Below are 23,143 nucleotides of genomic sequence, written 5' to 3'. Positions count from 1 at the left end.
TGGAACGGACGGGTGTTTCCTGATGAAGACTTGAGAGTCGACTGGAGACAGTCCCAGAATCGGAGTACTTCCAGGGAACCACACGGAGGCCAAGGCTCCCTCAGCTTCCGGACTTTGGTGCGACCCACGCGGGTGACGTGGTTCCGCTTCCGGTGCCTCGCGCAGATCCGTCATGGCCTCCACGGGGGCGAGTCGCCGCGGCGCCGCGTCTCAGCGACCGCCGCAGGGCCGCTCCTCGCGACAAGACAAGTACTCGGTCCTTTTGCCCACCTACAACGAGCGCGAGAACCTGCCGCTCATCGTGTGGCTGCTGGTGAAGAGCTTCTCCGAGAGGTAGAAGCAGCTTGCGGCGCGGGCGCCGCGGAGCCGGCCGCGGGCTGCGGGTCGGCGGTTGGCCGCGCGAGGGGACCCGTCCGGCCTCCGCTGCAGCCCGAGCCTGCTCGAGGCTTTTCCCGGCGAGGAAAGCCGCGGCGGTCAGCCCCGCGGCGGTCTCCCTCGCTCTCATTCCTGTCCAGGTCTCCGGCGAGATCTGTTGATCTCCTGGCCGCTCGCTCTGGCCTCCGCCCCCTCCCCCGCCCTTCTCTGGAGAGGGCTACCTCCACTTTTCCTCGGGGCGAGGCGGGAAGCCTAACCTCATCCCCCACCCCCTCCAGGCGGTCACCATCTGCCGCCAGGGCCGGGAGCCCCGAGCCGGCGCTCGCTCTCGCCACCACCGCAGGGCCGAGTGCTTACGTAAGCTTGATGTTTGCGCTGTCAGGGAGCTGCGGATGAGCAAAGGAGAGAGCACCTTCGCCGAGCACTGTTTGGCACCGTGATTAGAAACTGGGCCTTGTTTGTTTGTTTGTTTGTTGTGTTCATAAACACGGGGCCTTGCTCACTGCTAGGCAGAGTTCTACTGAACCCCAATCCTAGCCCTTAGAGGAACGGGAATTCTGACATTGGACGTGCTAGGCAAGTTTTTTAAAAGGCCTCCTAAGTGAACTAAATAAAATGCCTCCTGAGAGCAGTACGGAGTCAGTTGTTTCACGGCGACAAGTGTCATCATGCTGTGGGCGATCTTTTACTAACAACATACACAAACATGATTTTGCAAGTTAGGTAGGATGCCATAGTAGAGCGCTGTTTATTTAGACCAGTTTTGTCAGAGAACACAGATTGTTTCCAGAGCTTTTTGTTTGTTCATTAGTTTTTACTTTGCTTTTCAAATGAAAACGAGGACGCTGTGCCCATATTTCTAGCAGTCAGAAAAAGTACTTGATGCCAAGCTTGGTGGTGTGTTGCAAGGGATGCAGAGCCAGACGGATTGTATAGCAAGTTCAATTTCAGCCAGGGCTACATTAACAGCCCCTGTGTAAAAAAAAAAAAAGGAAACAAAATACTTGATACATAGTTTCTCTTTATAGAAGCCCAACCTCACCATACTGATCTATTGAAAGCCATAGACTGCCTTGTTTGATTGAGCCCTGACTGGCCTGGAACTCAGATCTGCCTGCTTCTGCCCCCCAAAATGCTGGGACTAACGTTGTGAGCCACCACTCAGGGCCAGGATGGCCCGGCTTGTTGTTCTTGTTTGTCTGTTTGCAGATGCTGTTGTTTGGTTGTTTTTTTTTCTTTCTTTCTTTCTTTTTTCTTCTTTTTTGCTTTTGGTTTTGGTTTTTAGAAACAATTTCTCTTTGTAGCCATGGCTGTCCTGGAACTCACTCTGTGGACCAGGCTGGCCTCAAACTTGGAGATCCACCTGCCTCTGCCTCCAAGTGCTGGGATTAAAAGGCCAGCCACCGCCACTGGCCAGGTTTAGGATTACTGTTTTGATTATATCTCTGAATAAGAATCAGTTTGAATATAGTAGCCCCTCCATGTGCAATGCATATCTTTTTCGTTAGGTTTTATCTCTTAAATTGGTTCTGCCAGCTTTTCCCAAATTAGAGAACTTAACCATAACATTTTCATGTACTCTGGCTTTGTATACTGATTTTATGGTATTTTTTGTTCTGTTTAACTTATGAGTCTAACACTCGGTACCTCCCCACTCCGCTTCCTGCTCCCTTTCATTACATTGTAATCAAGGCTGTGCTGGAATTCCCCAGCCTCAGCCTCTAAAGTTCTGGGATATCCTTTTTTGTGGTTTGGGGGCCAATTGTGCTGGGGGATGGAACTCTGTTAGTGAGCTGCCTCCTGCAGTGAATGTTCTGGAATCAAAATGAGATTTACTAGGAATAGCTACATCTCTGATGCAGTTCTGTTGGATTGTTTAGACTACATGACCCTCTGGTGATCTGGCTTATTTGAAACCAGAAAGGGAGGAATTTTGCTTAGAATTACTTCACTTTGTGACATGCATTTTTCAAAATCAAAAACAGTGGGGAGCTGGTCAGTATCCCTACTCTTTTGTGTATGTAGTGGGGGTAGAGTGTGTACACAGACTAGTTGAGGACATGTGCTGTCTTCCTCTTTAACTCACCACTTTGAATTTTTTGAAGCAGGGTCTCTCTCAGTGGGGAGCTTCTGTTATTTGGGGGTTTCAAACTCCCACCCCCCCAGCGCTGGAGTTACAGGCATGCCTAGTCATCCCCATTCTTTTGGCTGCTGGGGATCCAAATTCAGGTCCTATTGCTCGTATGCCAAGTACTGTTACCCACTAAGCCATCTCCGCAGCCTCCCTGTACCTATTCTTGACATTTAGGCTGGGTTTTGTTTCTTTCCTACAAAGTTTGCCAAGGCTAACTTTCACAACCTTTAACAGTCCATTGTTTTCTGGTTGATTTCCTAGGTACCTAATTAGGGTCAAGAGGAAGATGCTGCTTCCTTTCCTTTCCCCTTTATGTCTTATACAAGGGGGTGGGGCATGATGATTATGTGGGCAGCAGGTGGGATTTATCCACCAGACAACTAATGTTGAATGGTTTTTAGAGGAGAAACTATTGCATGATATAATAGAAAGTAATTTTAAGAGTGTAATAGCTGGTCAGTGGGGGCTTATACCCAGCACTCTGGAGGCAGAAGCACGTGGATCTTTTGAGTTCAATGCCAGCCTGGTCTAGGACAGCCAGGGCTACACAGAGAAACCCTATCTTCAAAAACCTTAATTAACTAATTAAAGTGGAACTAAGTCAGATAAATTCCAGATTATTTAAATTTGCTAGTGTCATTGAAAGTATTCTTTTGCTTTGGATTTTGAAATAGGATCTCTGGTATTGCAGGCTGTCTATGAAAGTCCCTATAGCTGAGAATGCCTTGAATATCCTCCTGACTTTTAACTTAATTTACTTAAAAATTTGAGAGATCATCACCTAACATTAATATAAATTTAAATTTTATTTTAGTGCAATCAACTATGAAATTATAATCATAGATGATGGAAGCCCAGATGGGACAAGAGAAGTTGCTGAACAACTGGAAAAGATCTATGGGCCAGACAGAATTGTAAGTCACACACCCCTTCCTTTCTCTATGGGGGAAAGGGTGGTAAGGAACAAAGTCTGGAAAGACGAAAGGCAGCAGACCTTTTTGGCATCAAAATTATGTGTCTGATATGTGGGCCAGTGGTAATTTTACAACAAAAGAGTGGACCTCTGATTTATGATCATTTTGCAGATGTATTTTCTTAAAGTATTAAAATGTGACACTGTGTGGGTGGATATGTTACAGCGCTGATCAGGAAGGAGTTCTTGGTTTCTGTCTTGTTCTCTCCCTTCTCTGGGCCTGCATGTACTTTGTACACGGTGCTGCCTGAGCTCTGAGTTTGTAGGGAGGAAAGACTGTTAGCGGAGACACAGGAGTGACTTCAGGGCTTGAGGCAGTTACATTTCTTCCCAAAGAGTAGGGGAGGGTAGCTAGAGTTTTCCTGCCCAGCCCACAGTCAGGACAAATCTTTGTCACCCGCCAGTCCCACAGCCGCTCAGACCCAACCAAGTAAACACAGAGACTTACATTGCTTACAAACTGTATGGCCGTGGCAGGCTTCTTGCTAACTGTTCTTATAACTTAAATTAATCCATTTCCATAAATCTATACCTTGCCACGTGGCTCATGGCTTACTGGCATCTTCACATGCTGCTTGTCATGGCGGCGGCTGGCAGTGACTCCTTCCGCCTTCCTGTTGTTTGTTTTCTCCTCTCTGTTAGTCCCGCCTATACTTCCTGCCTATACTTCATGCCTAGCCACTGGCCAATCAGTGTTTTATTTATTGACCAATCAGAGCAATTTGACATACAGACCATCCCACAGCAGGGGAGTTGGGGAGATACTTCCTGAATCCCCAAATCCCCAACTTGACATTCTCACTGTACCATGGAGCCTGACCCCCTGTGGGAGTGACTTGGGCAGGTACAGAGGCGATTTTATAGTGGCTTCATGAGTTTGATATCATTTTTAAAGCAGAGTCAGAGCTTATTAAAAGATATTCTTAGTATAATCATTAGAAGATGTTCTTAGTGTAATTTGTAGAAGATATTCTTAGTATAAAAGAGCGTGAGGGTGAGAGGGGTGTCTGGGCTGGAGAGAGCTCTTGCTGTTCTGTCAGGACCTGCATTCAGATCTTAGTACCACATCAGGCAGTTCACAGGTGTCTGTAACCCCAGCACACTAACACACATATGTAGCTAGAGTTCTCTCCAAATTAATCCATTTCTATTAGTCTATAAGTTGCCACGTGGTTCGTGGTTTACTGGTACCTTACATCTTCTCATGGCGGCAGCTGGCAGCATCCCTCTGCCTCAGCCTTCCACTTCCCAGAATTCTTTTCTCTGCTTGCCCCACCTATACTTCCTGCCTGGCTAATGGCCAGTCAGCATTTTATCTATACAGAGCGATCTCCACAGCACACATGTACAGAAAGGCACAGCGTAGCTGTGGCTTCACCAACAGTTGCTGTGAGTTGTGTCTTTTTTTTTATTACTAGTTGGGTTTTAAATCTTTCAAGATATTTGTGAATCCTACTTCGGATAGCTCGGACCAAAAGTGCACAGTTGAGTATAGACTTAACTATGGAACATGTTCTGGTGTCAGCTTGCATTTCTCATTTGTGTTTGCAGCTCACTGCAGTCCAGGGGTTCTTGGTTTGCACACATTGCTGGATGATTTACTGTGGGGACCTGTCCTGTTCATTGTAGATATTTAGTGGCATCTCTGGACTCTACCCACAAGATGCCAGTAGCAGCTTCCCTCCCTTCTTGGCAAGTTGAAATGAAGTTGTTTCATGTTCCCTTGGGGACAACATTATCCCTTTTCCAGATAGAGAACCATTGTCGGAGACACAGAAGTCTTTGGAGACTCTGTGGACACTTACTTGCCTTTCAAGAAATGGTAGCTCATCACCATAAGAAGACTAGATCTTTTTCCCTGTGATACTGGAGAACTGAACCTCAGGCCTTGCACATGCTAGGCAGATGCTCTACCACTGAGCTATATCACCAGCTCTCTTTCTATTCTTCGAGACAGTGTCTTACCACTAAGTTGTCTAGGATGGCCTCAACACATAACTTCCTGAATGTGGTGGTATACTCTTTTAATCCCAGCACTCGGGAGTCAGAGCCAGGCGGATCTTTGTGAGTTCAAGGCCAGCCTGGTCTACAGAGCAAGTTCCAGGACAGCCAAGACTCTGTTACACAGAGAAACCCTGTCTTGAAAAACAAGTAAACAAAACAAAAAAAAGCAACTGGCTATGTTATCAGAGCAGTAGAAAACAGGGTCAGTCATTCAAGGCATGGTTAAGCTGGCAGAGAAGGGGTGGCCATAGTGTTTAAAGTTTGGGAAGATGAAAAATGACACCCAAAGCTTTGGAAAGCTGTAGAGTGATTTGTTAAAGGCTCAGTTTTTCTAAAAATGAACCAACGAGTGCTTGTAAAAAGGGTAGATGTGGTGCAGGTCTTTAATCCCAGCACTTAGGAAGCAGAGGCCAGCCTCATCTATGGAGTGAGTTCCAGGCCAGCCAGGGATACACAGTGAGACCCTGTCTCCAAAAAAAAACAACAACAAAAAGTATGATCAATGTGAAGATAATTCCGTTTTCCTATAAGAGTGGAACCAGAAGTGGGGGACATGTAAAAATTTTACTGTAAGATTAGAATTAAAGTTCTTTTTCCTGTTGCAGAGGCCCTGGGTTTGATTCCCAGCACCCACATAGTAGCTCACAACCATTCCTAACTCTTGTTCCAGTGACTCCCACACCTCCTTCTGGCCTCCATGGGCACCAGGCATGCACATGGTACATAGACATACACACAGGCAAAAATTCGTAACACATAAAATAAAATTTAAAAATCTAAAAAACACCAGGCGTGGTAGCCCATGCCTTTAATCCCAGCACTCGGAAGACAGTGGCAGGCAGAGGATCTCTGTGAGTTTGAAGCTAACCTGGTCTACAGAGCGAGTTCCAGAACTGTTACACAGAGAAACCCTGTCTTGAAAAACAAACAGAAATCTTTAAAAAAAAAAAAAAGTTGCACTGAACTGGCTGGTGTGGTGGCTGCTGTCTTTGCTTTGTTGTTAGAAGTAGGTATCCTGAAGTCTGGGTTACCTCGGACCAGCTGAGCTGGAGCCCCTGGTGCTTGACCCTGCCTCTCAGACACTGGTACTGCTGGTGGTCCACCACAGTATATAGTGCTCAGGAGGGAGCCAGCTCTTCATGCATGTTAGGCTGCATCTCCAGCCCCCAGATACCTTTTTGGCTTTGGACAAAAATGTTGAACATACTCCACTTCAAGGTCTAATAAATTCAATAATCTTTTTCAGTGAGATTGCATTTATAGTAACAAAGTTAAGAAAGATCCCTGGAAGTATAATCTTGAGTATGCATTTATGGGAATAAAATGAAATTTTTTTTTTTTTTTTTTTTTTTTTTTTGGTTTTTCGAGACAGGGTTTCTCTGTGTAGCTTTGCGTCTTTCCTGGAACTCACTTGGTAGCCCAGGCTGGCCTCGAACTCACAGAGATCCACCTGCCTCTGCCTCCCAAGTGCTGGGATTAAAGCGTGCGCCACCACCGCCCGGCTAAAATGAAATTTAAAATATTTTTGTCTTTTTGTGTTGACATGTTGTTTCTTTTTCTTGTAGCTCCTAAGACCACGAGAGAAAAAGCTGGGCCTTGGTAAGTTGGGGCTCCAGCCCTTTCCTGTTATTTGACCTAGTCATATTTGCCTCTGTGTTTTCCCAGTTTGGAAAAGGGCCCAAGTACAGTCAGCTGTGATGGCCTTTAGTGATCTTTGTGACATCCTGATGGTTTTACTTAGGTTGTCTGTATCAGTGAGGACCCACTCAGCGAAACATAAACCACTACTTCTGTCTAAATAGGATATTTAATACAGGGATTCTAGTTAACAAGGAGACCAGTTGTTCAGAAGCCTGATACAAAGCTGAGCTACTAGGAGAGGGGTGACTGACTGCTGAGGAGCAGGAGTGGGGTGGGGAGGCTGGAAGGTGGCGTATGGTAGGGCCCAGAAACCTGCTCTGGGTAGAGGAAGCAGAGTGTGGGGAGGGGCGAAGGTTGCTGGAAGTGAAACTGTGGAAGCTGGCCAGTTGATGCTGCTAGATGCCATGCAGATGGGGTTACTTAGATGTCCCTGGCTTCCCCTGGCAGTCTTCACTTGTGCTTCCCACAACTGTCTGGAACACAAGTGACAAGAACCTGGGAAGTGGGATTCCGTATAATGTAGCCTAGGTAAAGGGAGAGCCAGGGTCTGAGGGTGCACATCTTAGACCAGTATATACTTTGCAAAGTCTTTAAATGGTAAGTCTAAAAGGTGATTATTTCTAAGAATGAAAAAGTTTCCACCTTAAACAGCATTCTAGAGCAGTGGATCTCAGTCTACCTAATGCTTTGACCATTTAGTACAGTTCCTCATGTCGTGGTGATCCCAACCATAAAATTATTTCACAACTAACTTTTCTACTGTTAAAAATCATAATGTAGCTGGGCGGTGGTGGCGCACACCTTTAATCCCAGCACTCGGGAGGCAGAGGCAGGCGGATCTCTGTGAGTTCGAGGCCAGCCTAGTCTCCAAATCGAGTTCCAGGAAAGGCGAAAAGCTACACAGAGAAACCCTGTCTGGAAAAACAAAACAAAACAATCATAATGTAAATATCTGATATGCAGGATATCTGATATTCGACCCCTATTAAAAGGGTCATTTGATCCCCAAAGGGGTTGTGACCCATGCATGGATTGAGAATCGATGTTCTAGAGTATTTCAAATGGGCCCAGTGGTTCTGAGATGAGACTTGAAATGCCTTCTTTTCATAGTTCTTAACAGATGGAAGCTGCTAAGATGGAGAGATGGCTCAACAGTTCAGTACTTGCACATGTACCAGGACCAGAGTTCAGATCTCCAGAAATGCTGGGTGTACGTGGTAGCTCACCTGTAATTCAGCCACAGAAGGAGAAGTGAGACTAGCCAGATCAGTGAGCTCTGAGTTTGCTTGAGAGATCTTGCCTTTAATAAATGAGGTGAAAGAAGGATTGAGCATGACTTCCACCATCAACTTTGGACCTCCACATGCTCACACATGCATACCTCATTCCCAGAAAGAGGGAAAACATGCATGCACACATGCATGCAAACACGCATGGAAGAGGGAAAAAGGAAAGGTTCTGTCCTGAAGAATGAACTTGCTAGTAGCATCAAATGCTTGAACTTCTAAGTCCACAGTATTCTTTGAGATTGAAATGATCTGGAAAATGCCACCAAAAAAGCCACAAAGAGTTTTTGAACAGTCAGTGAAAACATTAGAGTCAGTCAAATTTGTTAGGAAACTCAGTGCTCTAAATGAGATGCTTGTGATGTTTGATTTTTAAAACTTGTTTCTGCTTTCATAGATCCATAGCAAATGTCCATGCTGTGACACTAGCTTCTGTGTACAGTCTGCAAGGATCAGGTCAAGGGACTTGGCATTTCTGTCACCTCAGACACATCATTTCTCAGTAGCTGGAACATTGAAAAGCCTCTCTAGACAGATCTAATGGTACAAGCCTTTAATGTCAGCACTCAGTAAGTAGATGCAGGTGGTCTTTATGAGTTTGAGACCAGCCTGGTCTACATAACAAATTCCAGGCTAGCCAGAGCTACATAGTGAGACCCTGTCTAAAAAAATTAATAAATAGATAAATTTAAAAATTTTTAAAAAATCAAAAAGTTGGGCTGGAGAGATAGATGGCTCAGAGGTTAAGAGCACTGTTTGCTCTTTCAAAGGTCAATTCCCAGCAACCACATGGTGGCTCACAACCATCTGTGATGAGATCTGGCGCCCTCTTCTGGCCTACAGGGATATGTGCAGACAGAACACTGTATACATAAATAAATCTCTAAAAACAAAAACAAAAAAACACAAACCTTTTTTAAAAAAAAATCAAAAAGTCTCTCATTTTATAATGCTCAACTGGTGTCGGCCATTGCAACCTGATTGTGGATTGTGATGGTGCTCAGGATAGAGAATGCAGGCATTCCCAGTCCTCCTGGTTCTGAATGGGAGACTTTGTGCACAGAGATGGCAAAATAAGATAGCTGGGCCCCTGGCCACATACTCTAGTAGGGCCTATTGTACCTGGCAAATTGCAGTTGACCTTGAATAGACAGCTCCTTTGGAACCTGATTTGGAGTGCAGGAAGAGCAGGAGGGAAACTGGCTGGGAAATGAAACTGGGACCAGAAGGTAATGCCTGGGGCACTGTGAATGTGGAGACAGAGTAGGCAGTTAAAAGATGGTTGGGATATACAGCCAGTATGCCTTGTAATCACAGTGGGGAGTCACTGGCAGAGGCAGGAACTCAGCCTTCCCTGGGTGTGGGTAGCACACCTGGTGCCATTTCCTGCATAGTAGCTTGTTAGATGGCCAGAAATTTTGAGGGGGAGGTCATTGGAATATATTTGAGGTTTCTGAAATAGATAAAATGGCAGTGGCTAGGAAGCTGATTTGTAAATAAGGAGCTCTGAGAAACCTGGCCTCTTTTTCAAGAAGATGCTAAAGCGCTAACAAGAAGGTTTGGTGTTTTTTTTTGGGGGGGGGGGGCGTTGACCAGGGAACATAGCATATAATGATGTTTATATAGTCTGAAATTTTGGAAGCTTGGCATGATGGCTCTTAGTGTTAGCATTCTGGCCCACCCAGCATCCTGACAACATCATCCTATGTAAAGTCCCCTTTAAGAGAACCCCCCTTCTCATTCCCTCCCTTCTCTTTCCCTTCCCCCTTTAATAAAACTTTAACGTAAGTGCCACCTGCATGGTGTGTCTTTCCTGCAGCTCCCATCTCCCAGGACTGCCAGCCGCCATGTCTGCATGGTGTGTCTCTTTCTCACCTGCCCTGTGACTCCTCAGATCCAACTCAGCAAAGTCTCTCTCTCTCTCGCTGTTTTTTACAACACTTAGCAGTTTGAGGCTGAGGCAAAAGGGTCTCCTAGGTTCAAGGTCACCCTGAGCTACAATGTGAAACCCCGACTTAAACTTCCCCCAAAAAAAGAAAAGACTTTTGTATTAGACTTTTTTTTCCCACTAATTTTAAATACAAGAATGGTTAGTTTTCTGTTGTTGTTTTTTGTTGTTTTGTTTTTTTAAGTTGGCATCAGAATGAAGGATGGGTGGCCACCTACCTTCTTGATTGTGTTTATAAAGCATGTGAACTGTGCCACTGAATATGGAGAGTTACCAGCTGGTTGGGGTCACTTTTAGAAGACGAATGTTTGCTTTTAGGATGCAAAGTGATTTCTTTTCCCATATAAATGCAGACCTAAGCATTTTGGGTGGGCTTTCGTTGTTATTTTCTTTTTCAAATTTTATATATGAGTGTTTTGCCTACATGTATGTCTATGTACCATGTACATAAAGTGTCTGCAGAGGCCAGAACAGGGCAGAAGATACCCAGAAGCTGGAATTACAGAGGTTATGAACTGCCATATAGGTGCTGGGAATAGAACCTTGGTCCTCTGGAAGAGCAGCCAGTGCTCTTAACTGCTGAGCCAACTCTCCAGTTCCTTCTGGCTATTTTTATTAATGAGTCTAACTACTTTGGTTTTTAGGAACTGCCTATATTCATGGAATAAAACATGCCACAGGAAACTATGTCATCATTATGGATGCTGACCTCTCCCACCATGTAAGTGGCCTCCTCGCTCTGTTCTGTTCAGTGTGGAGATGGTCTTATTGTATCATCGACTGGTCTGGAGAGGGCAGGGATCCCCCTGCTTTACCCTTAGAATGCTAAGATTATAGGTATGCACCACCACACCCAGTTTGCCTGTCTTGATAGGTGTTTTTGATAGACTTGTTTCTAACTTACTCTTTATTCTTTCCAAATTTCAGCCCAAATTTATTCCTGAATTTATCAGGTAGGTACTGTTTCTAGTTTTTTGTTTTGTTTTGTTTTTTGGGTTGTTTTTGTTTTTGTTTTTCAAGACAGGGTTTCTCTGTGTAGCTTTGCACCTTTCCTGGATCTCGCTCTGTAGACCAGGCTGGCCTTGAACTCACAAAGATCCTCCTGGCTCTGCCTCCCAAGTGCTGGGATTAAAGGCATGCGCCACCACTGCCCGGCTTAGTTTTTTTTTGTTTTGATATGTTTTATTTTGTTTTGTTGAGGGGGGGGCTGCTTTTTTTTTTTTTTTTTTTACATTTATATTTTATGTATGAGTGCTCTACATGTATACCTGAATAGCGGAAGAGCGCATCAAATCCTATTATAGATGGTTGTGAGCCACCATGTGGCTGAGGATTGAACTCAGGACCTCTGGAAGACTAGCCATTGCTCTTAACCCCTGAGCTGTCTCTCCAGCCTTGTTTCTTGTATTTCGGACATTAAAAATTTTTAAATTTAGTTTGTTTGTTCATTTAAAATATTCATGCTATTTTAACTTTTCTGTCAAAATTTAACTAACATAGAGACTTGGGACTCATAAATATAGGTCTATGACTAAATGACTTACTTTAGGAGCCCTTAGGAACATTTTCTTTTCTTTCAGAACAAGGACAAGATGAAATCCTTATTGTCTACAATTAGGTCTGACTTGTTATAGTCAGCGACCATAGACAATAGGATTTGGTCCAGGATTTCCAGGATTCTAGGCATCATGACTCCACAGTATACTCACCACCTTGTCAGTCAGCAGTCACTGCTTAAAAGAGAGAATTAAAGGAAATCATTTCCAGGTGACCAATAAAGCATGAGAGAATTCCATCCTGTTGTGACCAGTTAAGTCTGTCAGATGTGGAGGCTTTTAGAGAAGCAGTAAGATGGTAGACTGGACATGTTTGATGCTGCTAAAGGAGGTGAGTCATAGACAGGGCCTCTCTGGGAAGTCATTTGGGGAAATGCATCAGGATGCATGAACTTGGTTTTAGCCATTCGAGTGTATTCCATTTGAAGATCTAAGCATGCTGATTCTCTTCAAGGATATTTAATCACTATGTGAAGATGCACCACTGTGATTAGTTTAATAAAAAGCTGAACAGCCAATAGACAGACAGGAGAGGTTAGGAACTTCCATGCAGAGAGAGGAACTCGGGGATGCATCTAGCTAGGTTCAAGAATTTCACCAGCAAGACACAAAGGAGTCAGACGTACAGAAAGGAGGAGAGTAAAGAGCCACATGGTAGATTAATAGAAACATGTTAATTTAAGTTATAAGAGCTAGTTAGGAACAAGCCTAAACTAAAGGTAAAGCTTTCATAATTAATAAGTCTCCATGTCATTACTGGGGAGCTGGCAGTCCCAAAATAAAGTGACAACAAGATTTATTTCATCTTGAACTTCCAGGTCACATTCCATCACTGAGAAAAGTCAGGGCAGGAACTGAAACAGAAGCCACAGAGGAACACTGTTTAACTGACTTGCTTAGCCTGAGTTACAGGCTGTAGACTCCAAAACTACTGCTTGGGGATGGCACCAGCCATAGTAGGCTTGGCCCTTCCATAGCAGTCGTCAATCAAGAAATGCCCCAGGAGCTTGTCCACAGACCAGTCTGAAAAGGCTTTTTGTTGTTGTTGTTTGTTTGTTTGTTTGTTTGTTTGAGACAGGGTTTCTCTGTGTAGCTTTGCACCTTTCCTGGAACTCACTCTGTAGCCCAGGCTGGCCTTGAATTCACAAAGATCCGCCTGCCTCTGCCTCCCAAGTACTGGGATTAGAGGCATGTGCCACCACTGCCCGGCTAGAAGGCATTTTCTTAAATGGGGTTCCTTTTTCTCTGAAGACTAACTTGTGTCAAGTTGACAGAAACCAACCAGCACAGTTGCAAACATCTGAGTTGAATAGTCTGGACCATTTTTGCAAGTGTTAAAAATTAATGGGGCTTGCTAGGCATAGTGGCACAAGCCTTTAATCCTAGCACTAGGGAGGCAGAGGCAAACTGATCTTTGTGCATTCAGTGCCAGCCTAGTCAACACAGGACAGCCAGGGCTACATGGACCCTGTCTCAAAAAGGGGGATGGGAGGGAAGTACTGGGCATAGTAGCAGCATCTGTAATCTCAGCATTGCTGAATCAGAGGCAGGAAGAGTGCTGTAAATTCAAGGCCAGCCTGGACTAAAGTGAAACCATGTTTTTATTATTGTTGCTGTTGTTATTGTTGATTGTCCTAGTCTGAGAATTGGGAAGGTTTCTATTGACTTACACAGATACATACTTGGATTCTAAGTCAGTAATTGCAACAAAACTCTTAGTGGGAAGTTGGATGCCTTTTTTTCTTTCAGAAGCAATGGTCTGGGGCTGGAAAGATGGTGGTTCACAAGTTAAGAGCACTGGCTGCTCTCGCAGAGGTCCTGAGTTCAATTCCTAGCACCTACATGGTGGCTCACAACCATCTATGATGAGATCTGGTGCCCTCATGCAGGCAGAACATTGTATACATAATAAATAAATCATAAAAAAGAAAAAGAAAAGAAAGAAACAGCAGTCTGGAGGTTCCTGGCCTTTCCTATAGAAGGGGCCTGGACAGTGGAGGAGGGCTTGGAGCCAGCATGTGGTACAGTTAGCAGATAGAATCCCTGGACTCTAAGAAAAGTATAAATAAAGGGACTGGAGAGATGGCTTAGTGGTCACAAGCACTAGCTGCTCTTTCCTGAAGACCCAGGTTCAATTCCCAGCATGCATGTGGCAGCTCACTACCAGTCTATAACTCCAGTTCCAAGAGACCCAACACCTGGCCTTTGAAGGTACTGCAAACACATGGTATACTGACATGCAGGCAGGCAGAACACCCATACACATAAAACTTTTTAAAATTTTAATAAAACTGGCCAGGCGGTGGTGGCACATGCCTTTAATCCCAACACTCAGAAGGCAGAGGCAGGCAGATCTCACTGAGTTCAAGGCCAGCCTGGTCTACAGAGCAAGTTCCAGGACAGGCAGGGACTGTTACACAGAGAAACCCTGTCTCAAAAAACTAAAAAAAATAATGATAAAATTCAAGGTCAGTTCAGGTTTGAAAGACTCATTTTAGACAGTCAAGTCATCAATTTGGCTTCATGCTTTGTCTCTCCCTTAAAACTTTTGTGTGGCCGGGCAGTGGTGGTGCAAGCCTTTAATCCCAGCACTCGGGAGGCAGAGGCAGGTGGATCTCTGTGAGTTCGAGGCCAGCCTGGGCTACAGCGTGAGTTCCAGGACAGGCTCCAAAGCTACACAGAGAAACCTTGTCTTGGGGGGGGGGGACGGGGGTGAGGGGACGGGGGAACGGGACGACGACTTGATTGTATGGTTTATAAAGATGCTTGTTGAAAGCCTAAGAGTTTTTTCTAATTGAAAAAATTTTTCTCCCCCCCCCACAGGAAACAAAAAGAGGGTAATTTTGATATTGTCTCTGGAACTCGCTACAAAGGAAGTGGGGGTGTTTATGGCTGGGATTTGAAAAGAAAGATAATCAGGTACATGTGTGTATGTGTGAATGTTATGTGATTTCTCTACAGGGGAACTATTGGAAATAGATGGAATACTAGGATTAGATTACCACAGTCAACGCTTTTGGGTTTGTAGGATCAGGTTATAACTGTCAATCAGTCTTCCCAGATAGCATCTTACCTACAGCTTTTCTTTTCCAAAAGTTTTACTTGGGCTGTCTAGGGGAAAATGAGCACAATTATTAGAACCCTTAATAGCAATGGTCTGTATCAGTAGAATTACTGTTTTGATTGCAGTTTTATATGATGCAGTTTTGGAAAAACCATTTTAAGTAAATACAGCACTAGATGATAGCAGCTTTTAAGTCAGACAGACCTTGGTTAGAATTATGTTTCTCAATATTGTGTTACCTTGTATATTCACCCTTCCAAAGCTTTACTTTGCCCATCTTGAAACCAGCAATCTAGTTCTCTGATACTGTCTGACAAAGTTGGGTAGGATCCATGGGCTGCCTGGCAGGCCCTCCCTCCACTGCCCTCACCTGGCCTTGCTCCTGCAGCTAACTCCCTTCAGCCCAGGGCTGGCTGACAGGTCACACAGCAGGCAGTTAGTGCTGGTGCTGGTGGTTGGCTGGGACATCTCAGTTCTGATGGCTGCTCGTGTGTGTGTGTGTGTGTGTGTGTGTGTGTGTGTGTGTGTGTGTGTGCGCGCGCGCGCGCGCCACACAAGACAAACTGGGAGATGTGTACCTCAGGTGTTGTTTAGGTGCTAGTCTTCAGGCATCCTCCACCCTGTATTTTGAGATAGGGTTTCTGCCTGGCTTTCGGTGAGCATTCTGATCTGAGGACCCCACTCCTGTCTTCATGCATTTGAGGCTGGCGCTTTGCTACCTGAACCATCTCACATCATCCCCCACATGTGCTGCTGGGGCTCCTATAAGATCAATATTTTCCATAAACAGATAATAGGGAGTCATCTGGCTCTTGGTGTGAAGACCATAAGGAACTGAGACACACAGTATACCCACTCAGTGTCAGGTGATAGGAAGGCGAGTGTCGTACCTACACTAATGTCTTCTGTCACCAACTGCCTCATCCAGTTGCAGATTCAATTCACCTCAGTTATGGGATCTTGGGGTAGTCATTTAAAGAGACTTAATCTTCTGTGAAGTAAAGAGATTGAATAAGTAGTGCTTTTCAATCCTGCTAACACTGGAACCTTAAGACAGAGAAGTACACACATCGACTCCTGCCCTTCTCACACCCATTGCAGACTTCATGACTAACAAGTCGCCAGAGGGTGGATGCAGACTCAGCTAGGCTGACAATGAGTTATTAATCTTCCAAGGCATTTGAACTTGGGCATTCATTCACTGTTAATTAACATTAGGGAGTTCTAATCCTGAGCACGTTCTGACCTTTCAGTCATTGCATTTAGTGCATCTGGTGATAGTAGTTACTGTCTGCACTGAATAAATAGGCTTTGTGTCTCTCAGTGTGGCCCAGAATGAATTCAAACCCAGACCGGGAGACTTTGAACACATTTTAGTCAAAACATTCTAATTCAAACTCAGCTTGAACCATACAAGGATTCCACACCATCCAATTAAAAATACACCATCACCAGGCGGTGGGGGCCCATGCCTTTAAGCCCAGCACTGGGGAGGCAGAGGCAGGTAGACCTGAGTTTGAGGCCAGCCTGCCTGGTCTACAGAGTGAGATCCAGGACAGGCTCCAAAACTACACAGACAAACCCTGTATCGAAAAACAAACAAAAATCCACCATCACTGGGCAGTGTGACACGTGCCTGTTGTCCCCCATATTCAAGAGGCTGAAGCGGGAGGATGACTTAAACACAGGCTTTTGGCACCAACTTGGGCAGCATAACAAGATTCCAGCTTATATAAATATAAGATAAAAAAAAAAAAAAACATTGTTTTGGGGCTCGGGGTGACCACCTAATATGTAGAAGCCCTGGAAGTCCCAGCACATCCCCATCAACTAGACGTAACAACCCATTCGTATAATTCAGCACAGTGGAAGTAGGGGCAGGGCTAGCATGGGATGATTTAAGACCTTGTCTCAAACAAAACAAAAAAGCCCAAACCAAAATCATCTTACACAGTAGTTCAGACAGATACTTCTGTCTTCCTTAGTATTCTACTGCTCTGAAGAGACACCATGACCATAGCAAACTATAAAGGAAAGCATTTAACTGGGGCCTTGCTGACAGTTTCAGAGGGCTAATCCATGGTCCTGTCAGGAAGCATCACAACAGGCAGGCAGGCAGGCACAGTGCTGCCACTAGCCAAGAGCTTCCATCCTGATTAGCAAGTTGGAGGCAGAGAGAACAAGACTGGGCTCGACATGAGGTTTTTTTGGTTTTTTGTTTGTTTGTTTGTTTTCTGGTTTTTCTAGACAGGGTTTCTCTGTAAACCAGGCCGGCCTTGAACTCAGAGATCCGCTTGGCTCTACCTCCCTAGTGCTGGGATTAAAGGCATGTGCCACCACTGCCCAGCTTGGCATGAGCTTTTAAAATCTCATAGCCCACCCCTAGTGACGCCCTTCTCCAACAAGACCACACTTTCTAATCCTCCTGAACAGTCCCATCAACTAGGAACCTAGTATTCAAATGTATGTCTATGGGTTCATTCTCATTTAAAGTACCACAAAGATAGAACATAAGCTCTCTAAAGCTTTATGTTTTAGGGGAGGGGGGCACTAGATCTTAGAACAGTATCACAGATTTTAGACATAACTGAAGAAGATTGGAAAATGTTTGTTGGTAGCCATCATCCCAGCTGCAGTCTCTAACATTGTGCTTTGATCTTTTTGGGGAGTGCAGTGGGGATCAAGACAGGGTTTCTCTTGTGTAATCCTGGCTGGCCTGGAACTCTCTCTGTAGACCAGGCTGGCCTCAAATCCAGAGGTCTGCCTGCCTCTGCCTCTGCCTCGAGGTCCTAGGAGTAAAGGCCTGCGTCACCAATGCCTGGTGAATTTTCTTTCTTTTTAATGATCTTCTATAAGGAAGCAGCCTTGGTTTAGGGCTCTGGGGCTTTGGAGAGTTGACTATCTACCTTCAGGCCATCCCAAAAAACCTTTCTGAACCCTTGTTGCTAAAATGGCTGCCATGCAAAAGTCATTTCCTTCAGGCCTTTGACACCCTTTGAAATGCTAATACAACAGTCTCCAATAGCTTGCGACTGATAATTGTGTGGGCTCTGTTAATCTAGAGCCATTGTTATGGGCTGAGTGTTTGTGTTTCACAAATTCCTATGTTAAATAACCCCTCCCCCGCCTAGTGTTGTGGAGTCTTTGGGAGGTGATTAGTTTGGGAGATAATGGGATGAACCCTTTGATGGGATGAGCATCCTTTAAGAGATCCGAGTGTCACACCCCACCCTATTCCCTTGCTTTTTAACTTCTCATTCTCAAAAACCAGGAGAATACATGTCCAGTTTAAGACAATGTACGGTTATAAAAATATGATGTGTGGTGTCCAGACACCACCTGAAGCACCCCAAGACCCCCCACCCCACTTGTTTTCTTCAGACTTCCCTGGCTGGCCAGGAGTTTGAGCCTCCTGCTGTAGTCTCCTGAGTGCTACCATTGTAGACTTGTACCGCCATGTTAGGTGTGAAGTCAGTCTCCGTTTGCTGGAATCTGAAAAAGAACTTAGCAAACCTTACCTTTTCCTGCATGGCAAACTCATTCTCAAATCCTTGACCTTTTTCTGCCAAAGCATTTATAAGTTTAAATGACTGGTTGTTCTCCTTAGCTGGTTGGGGGGGGGGCGTTGTTCTGTGTGTGTGTGTGTGTGTGTGTGTGTGTGTGTGTGTGTGTCAGAGTTTCATGTAGTCCAGGCAATCCTTGCCACACCCAGTCGAGGCAGTGCTGGGGACTGAACCCAGACCTTTGTAGACATATGCTGGTAAGCACTCTCCCAATTGAGTCATGCCCCAGCCCTTCTCTCTCAGCAAATTTTGGCAGGGTGGTTACTTTCAGGTCTCCTCTATTTCACTTGCAAAGGGTAAAAATTCCCTGTTCTTTTCTGAAAAGTGTCAGATCTTATTCCATTGTCTTTTTGTTCTAGAGACACGTGTGTGTGTGTGTGTGTGTGTGTGTGTGTGTGTGTGTGTGTGTGTGAGAGAGAGAGAGAGAGAGAGAGAGAGAGAGAGAGAGAGAGAGAGAGAGAGAGAGGAATTGATATCACATTTATTAATGACTAGAATTTGTGACATTGTGCTCTTGGATATCTTTGGGTTTCTTTTGTTATTAAAATATATTAATAAGGAAAATCTGATTAATTTGGCAGCCGTGGGGCCAATTTTATAACTCAGATTTTGCTGAGACCAGGAGCATCGGACTTAACAGGAAGCTTCAGGTACAGTGTTTCTTCTATATCTGGAACTTTTCCTTTGATTCCTTGCTTTAAGAGGCTGTTAAGCAGCCGGGCGGTAGTCAACCATGCCTTTAATCCCACCACTTGGGAGGCAGAGGCAGGAAGATCTCTGAGTTCCTGGCTAGTCAGGGTTACTCAGAGACCCTGCCTCAAAAAACAAAAACAAAAAAACAAAACAAACAAACAAAAACACTGTTAGGAGAGCTGCTTTCCCAGCCAAGCATGTTAACCCCAGCATGCAGGAGGTGGAGGCAGATGGATCTCTGAGTTTGAGGCCAGCCTGGTCTACATAGTAAATTACAGGCCAGGGCTACAAAGAGAGACCCTGTCTCAACATCCTCCACCCCCCAAAACAGCTGCTTTTCTCCCACACTGACTGTCAGCAGACTGGACCTCCAAAGAACCTTGTTAAAGGCAGGCAGCGTGTTAGACTCTTGCTCTCCAAGCTGAATTTGGCATACTTGTTTACCTCATTGCTGGGCTGGCTGCCCATTGGAAACATGGCTGTTGCTGGTATGCTCTGAAGAACAGCACATTCATATCCCAGCCATAGCATCCTCTGCAAGAAAGCCTGAGGTCCTTACTATTTCTGCTTTTCAGTTACCTTGTTCTCTCTATAAGTGAGTCTCTCCCGTCTGTCTTACCCACACTTAAAATCTAAAAGACACAGGAGCTGGGGTAAGACTGGAGGAGAGTTGGTTTCCAGATGACTCCCTGGGTCTTCAGAGAACATAACTATGCCAAACTGCCACTTTTAGCATATGTGTGGATACACACATGAGAGAGAGAAATAAAATTCAAAAAGAAATTGTAGCCTCCCTACCTATTGTTTTAAATAAATAAAACCCCTTCTAAAAACTGATGCTTTCTGCCGCTTGAATTTACTGAACAAAAGGACTGGATTCCCCACAGGACTTCTTCATCTTTATAAACTGAGTGAGCCATGTGCTTGAATGGTGAGGTGTGCTTGACCTAAGGGATTTGCCTACCACAAATGCCTGTGACCTCAATTGTTCACAGAAGTCTGCAGGATGGCCTCCATCCTGTGATGCCTAATCCTGGTCTAACCTAGCTCACCCATAGTATTAACAGCTGTTCCTGGAGAGACCTGATTGTTCTCAGGACCTTAGCCCATGTTGGCAAGCAGATGCCTGTTAACTGCTGGGCTGCTTGTCACCGTGGTACGTATCATCACTTCCATCTGTCAATTCTGCCATTCCAGAATGTCCAGTTCAAAGGCTGATGTTAAAGCAGTTTCAAAGCCAAAAGTACAGGTGCTTGTGTATCAGTGGCTAACTTACCATATTTTCATAATTCCTAATAGTATAAGTCTCAAGAAGACACTAAGAACTCGTTTTCAAAAGTATCCCAAGCTCTTATAAGGTACATCTTGCCCAAGACACATGATCATAAGCTCTGAGAACTTGTATATCTACCAGTGACTACTGAGAGCTTTAGATTATAGACACCAGTGAATTCTGAAAGTTCAGCATGTGTGTGACAGGCACGTGTCCAGATGTTTATAAATACTCTGTTTTCTTACAGATTATACCGAAAAGAAGTTCTACAGAAATTAATAGAAAAATGTGTCTCCAAAGGCTACGTCTTTCAGATGGAGATGATTGTTCGAGCAAGACAGTTGAATTACACCATTGGTGAGGTGAGTGAGTTGCTAAGTTCTGTGTCCTACTCCCCAAAAACAGAGGTTTATAAAAGCATAGCTCTCCTAACTGCTGAGTTAGCAGCATCTTAGACTTCCGGTTATTTGGAGTGTCCATACACGACAAGGTGAACATTCAGATGAGTGTGTTTGACCTACTGCAATTTAAACCAAGGCATGATTCCTTGTAAATAATGAAGTTTCTGGCACCTAGAGCTCTTTCTTCTGAATAGTCAGCTTTGCAGTATGAGCTTCTTGGCTGCTTTTCTTCTTAGTAAATGTTCAGGGTTACAAGGCACCAGCTGGAGGCAGGGTTTCAGGCTGGATGGTGAGTTATTAGAGATAACCCCATATCTAATACCAAAGCCTTACTCGTAGCAAGAAAACACCCCCTCCCAGAATGCCTCCTTCCTTGTGAACATTAGAAAATTTGTAATTTAACTCCACCGTGATCATTAAATGTAACAAACTGAAGGGAGAAAGAAGTGAAAGGTCATTTTACTTTAGAAATTTAAATGAACGACCATAATATTCGGGGTCAGTGCTTCTCAGACAGCTATGGATTTGAGTCAGAGGACTTATTTTAGATAATGTGCTAAAGGACAGTTACTTGAAGAACCCTGACTGTCAATGTACATGTCAGACTGGTGGTGTGGGTTGAAGCTTCGCTCTTGTATTGGGAATGCTGTAGTCCTAGCTTGCTGTATACTAATGTATATGTCTTTTTAACCAGGTTCCAATATCATTTGTGGATCGAGTTTACGGTGAATCCAAGTTGGGAGGAAATGAAATAGTCTCTTTCCTGAAAGGATTATTGACTCTCTTTGCTACTACATAAAAGAAATTATTCATTTATACTTACCGTGTTCATTTCAATTAAAAGTAAGAGAAGCCCAGGTGACTGATTTTTATCAATGTTCTCTTAACACATGAGCCCAAAGGTAAGGTGCATTTCATATGGATCATTTCTCTGGAGAAACTCCATTTTATATTTCAAATTAAAATTTAAAGTTATTGATTTAATGAGCAATGTTGTCAACTTTCATGTACATTGTGCTGTATTAAGACCTATAAATAAATGTATACAGGTTTTTTTGTAAAATGTTGCTGCTTTCATTAGATATATTGGTGCAGAGTTTCCTACGAGGAAGAATATGAAATACTCCATAAAACTAGGTTGTTAGTTCTTTATACCTAGATGTTTGAAAGGGAAGGTTAACTACATTTACAAAACACAGTTCATGTATGAACTGAAAAAGAAATTAAATTTCTGACCTTAAAGTACATCTGAGATTTCTGAACCAAGATAAAGTGGTGATCTGTACGCAGACCGAGAGTGCTAGCCTGGCAAGAATGCCAGGAAGCAGACTGCAGAGGATACATTGTGAGGTGGGCAAGAGCCTGGCAGTGGTTAGTACATAGCTGCTGGTTTGTTCCGTTTTTTCCTTTTGAGCACTAGCTTCTGTATCTTATCTTGTTTGATCTCAAAATACTTGTTTTTACATTATTTCAATACCTCAACAAACTTGCCAACATGACAAAAATGGATACTATTTTTCTCCGTCCAGAAGAATGTCCTGCTTGTTAAAATGAAGGATAAGTTGCTCCATGCAGCTGGGACAGACATTCCGTTTACCATCCTTCTCTAACTCTTAAGTCAGTACATTTCCATCTGCAGTGTCGCTTTGGAGTCATGGAGCATGTTTTAGGTTTTGAGTCAATACATGAGATCTAGTTGCCTGTCCTTTGCAAGAAAAAAGAGGAGGCATCTGCCTCTAGGTCACTTGATAATCACATTTAGCGAACTGAGTCTGACTATCAAAGAGCCCAAGTTGACTTCCAACTTCTTCTGTAGTCAGCTGGTCTTGAATTACTGGTCCTCTTGCCCGTCCTTGTCAAGTGCTGGGATTATGGGTGTGCACCATCCCTTAGACACATAACCTGTATATCTGTTTTCCCACCTTACTTTGGCTGCTAAAGAAATTGAAAGTCTTAAATTTTTGTTTCCATCTTTCTGGCTGATTGTAACAGGAATGAACATTGATTAAAATCTTCATTTATGTTGAGTATTAAAATCTTTCCAAGTAGTCCCCAGCTGGACCCATAGCACGCATTCCAATAAGGGCCACTACTGTGTTCCCCTTTGCCAAAAACTGTTGAGTGTTCATGAGGAAGTGACTTCTTCATCCTTAATAACTAGAAAGTTTATTAGTGTCCAATTAAAATTTTTTTAAAACCAAAGTCATAGGATTATAATATTCTGAAACTTTT

At 44.1% G+C, this 23,143-nt stretch overlaps 1 protein-coding gene across 1 annotated transcript; it reads left to right on the top strand.

Annotated features, from left to right (window-relative positions):
* Positions 1-146: 146 nt before the first annotated feature.
* Dpm1 (dolichyl-phosphate mannosyltransferase subunit 1, catalytic) lies at positions 147-21,974 on the top strand. The gene is made up of 9 exons (XM_028868590.2): positions 147-333; positions 3,324-3,423; positions 7,052-7,085; positions 11,006-11,082; positions 11,289-11,314; positions 14,741-14,836; positions 19,126-19,194; positions 20,758-20,872; positions 21,606-21,974. Exons 1-9 carry the CDS (start codon positions 173-175, stop codon positions 21,708-21,710), a joined length of 783 nt encoding a protein of 260 aa, XP_028724423.1. The 5' UTR covers positions 147-172; the 3' UTR covers positions 21,711-21,974.
* Positions 21,975-23,143: the final 1,169 nt, after the last annotated feature.

This window comes from Peromyscus leucopus, chromosome 4 (genome assembly GCF_004664715.2).
Source record: "Peromyscus leucopus breed LL Stock chromosome 4, UCI_PerLeu_2.1, whole genome shotgun sequence".
Classification (NCBI taxonomy): Eukaryota; Metazoa; Chordata; class Mammalia; order Rodentia; family Cricetidae; genus Peromyscus; species Peromyscus leucopus.
The sequence above is the reverse complement of the archived record's forward strand: the minus strand, read 5'-3'. Positions and strand labels throughout refer to the sequence as shown.

Excerpts from the sequence above, each read along its gene's own strand:
- Dpm1 (XM_028868590.2), top strand. The coding sequence starts at position 173 with ATGGCCTCCACGGGGGCGAGTCGCCGCGGCGCCGCGTCTCAGCGACCG. Across the intron at positions 334-3,323 it reads GTGAAGAGCTTCTCCGAGAG|TGCAATCAACTATGAAATTA; the intron begins GTAGAAGCAGCT and ends ATTTTATTTTAG. Across the intron at positions 14,837-19,125 it reads TTGAAAAGAAAGATAATCAG|CCGTGGGGCCAATTTTATAA; the intron begins GTACATGTGTGT and ends TTAATTTGGCAG.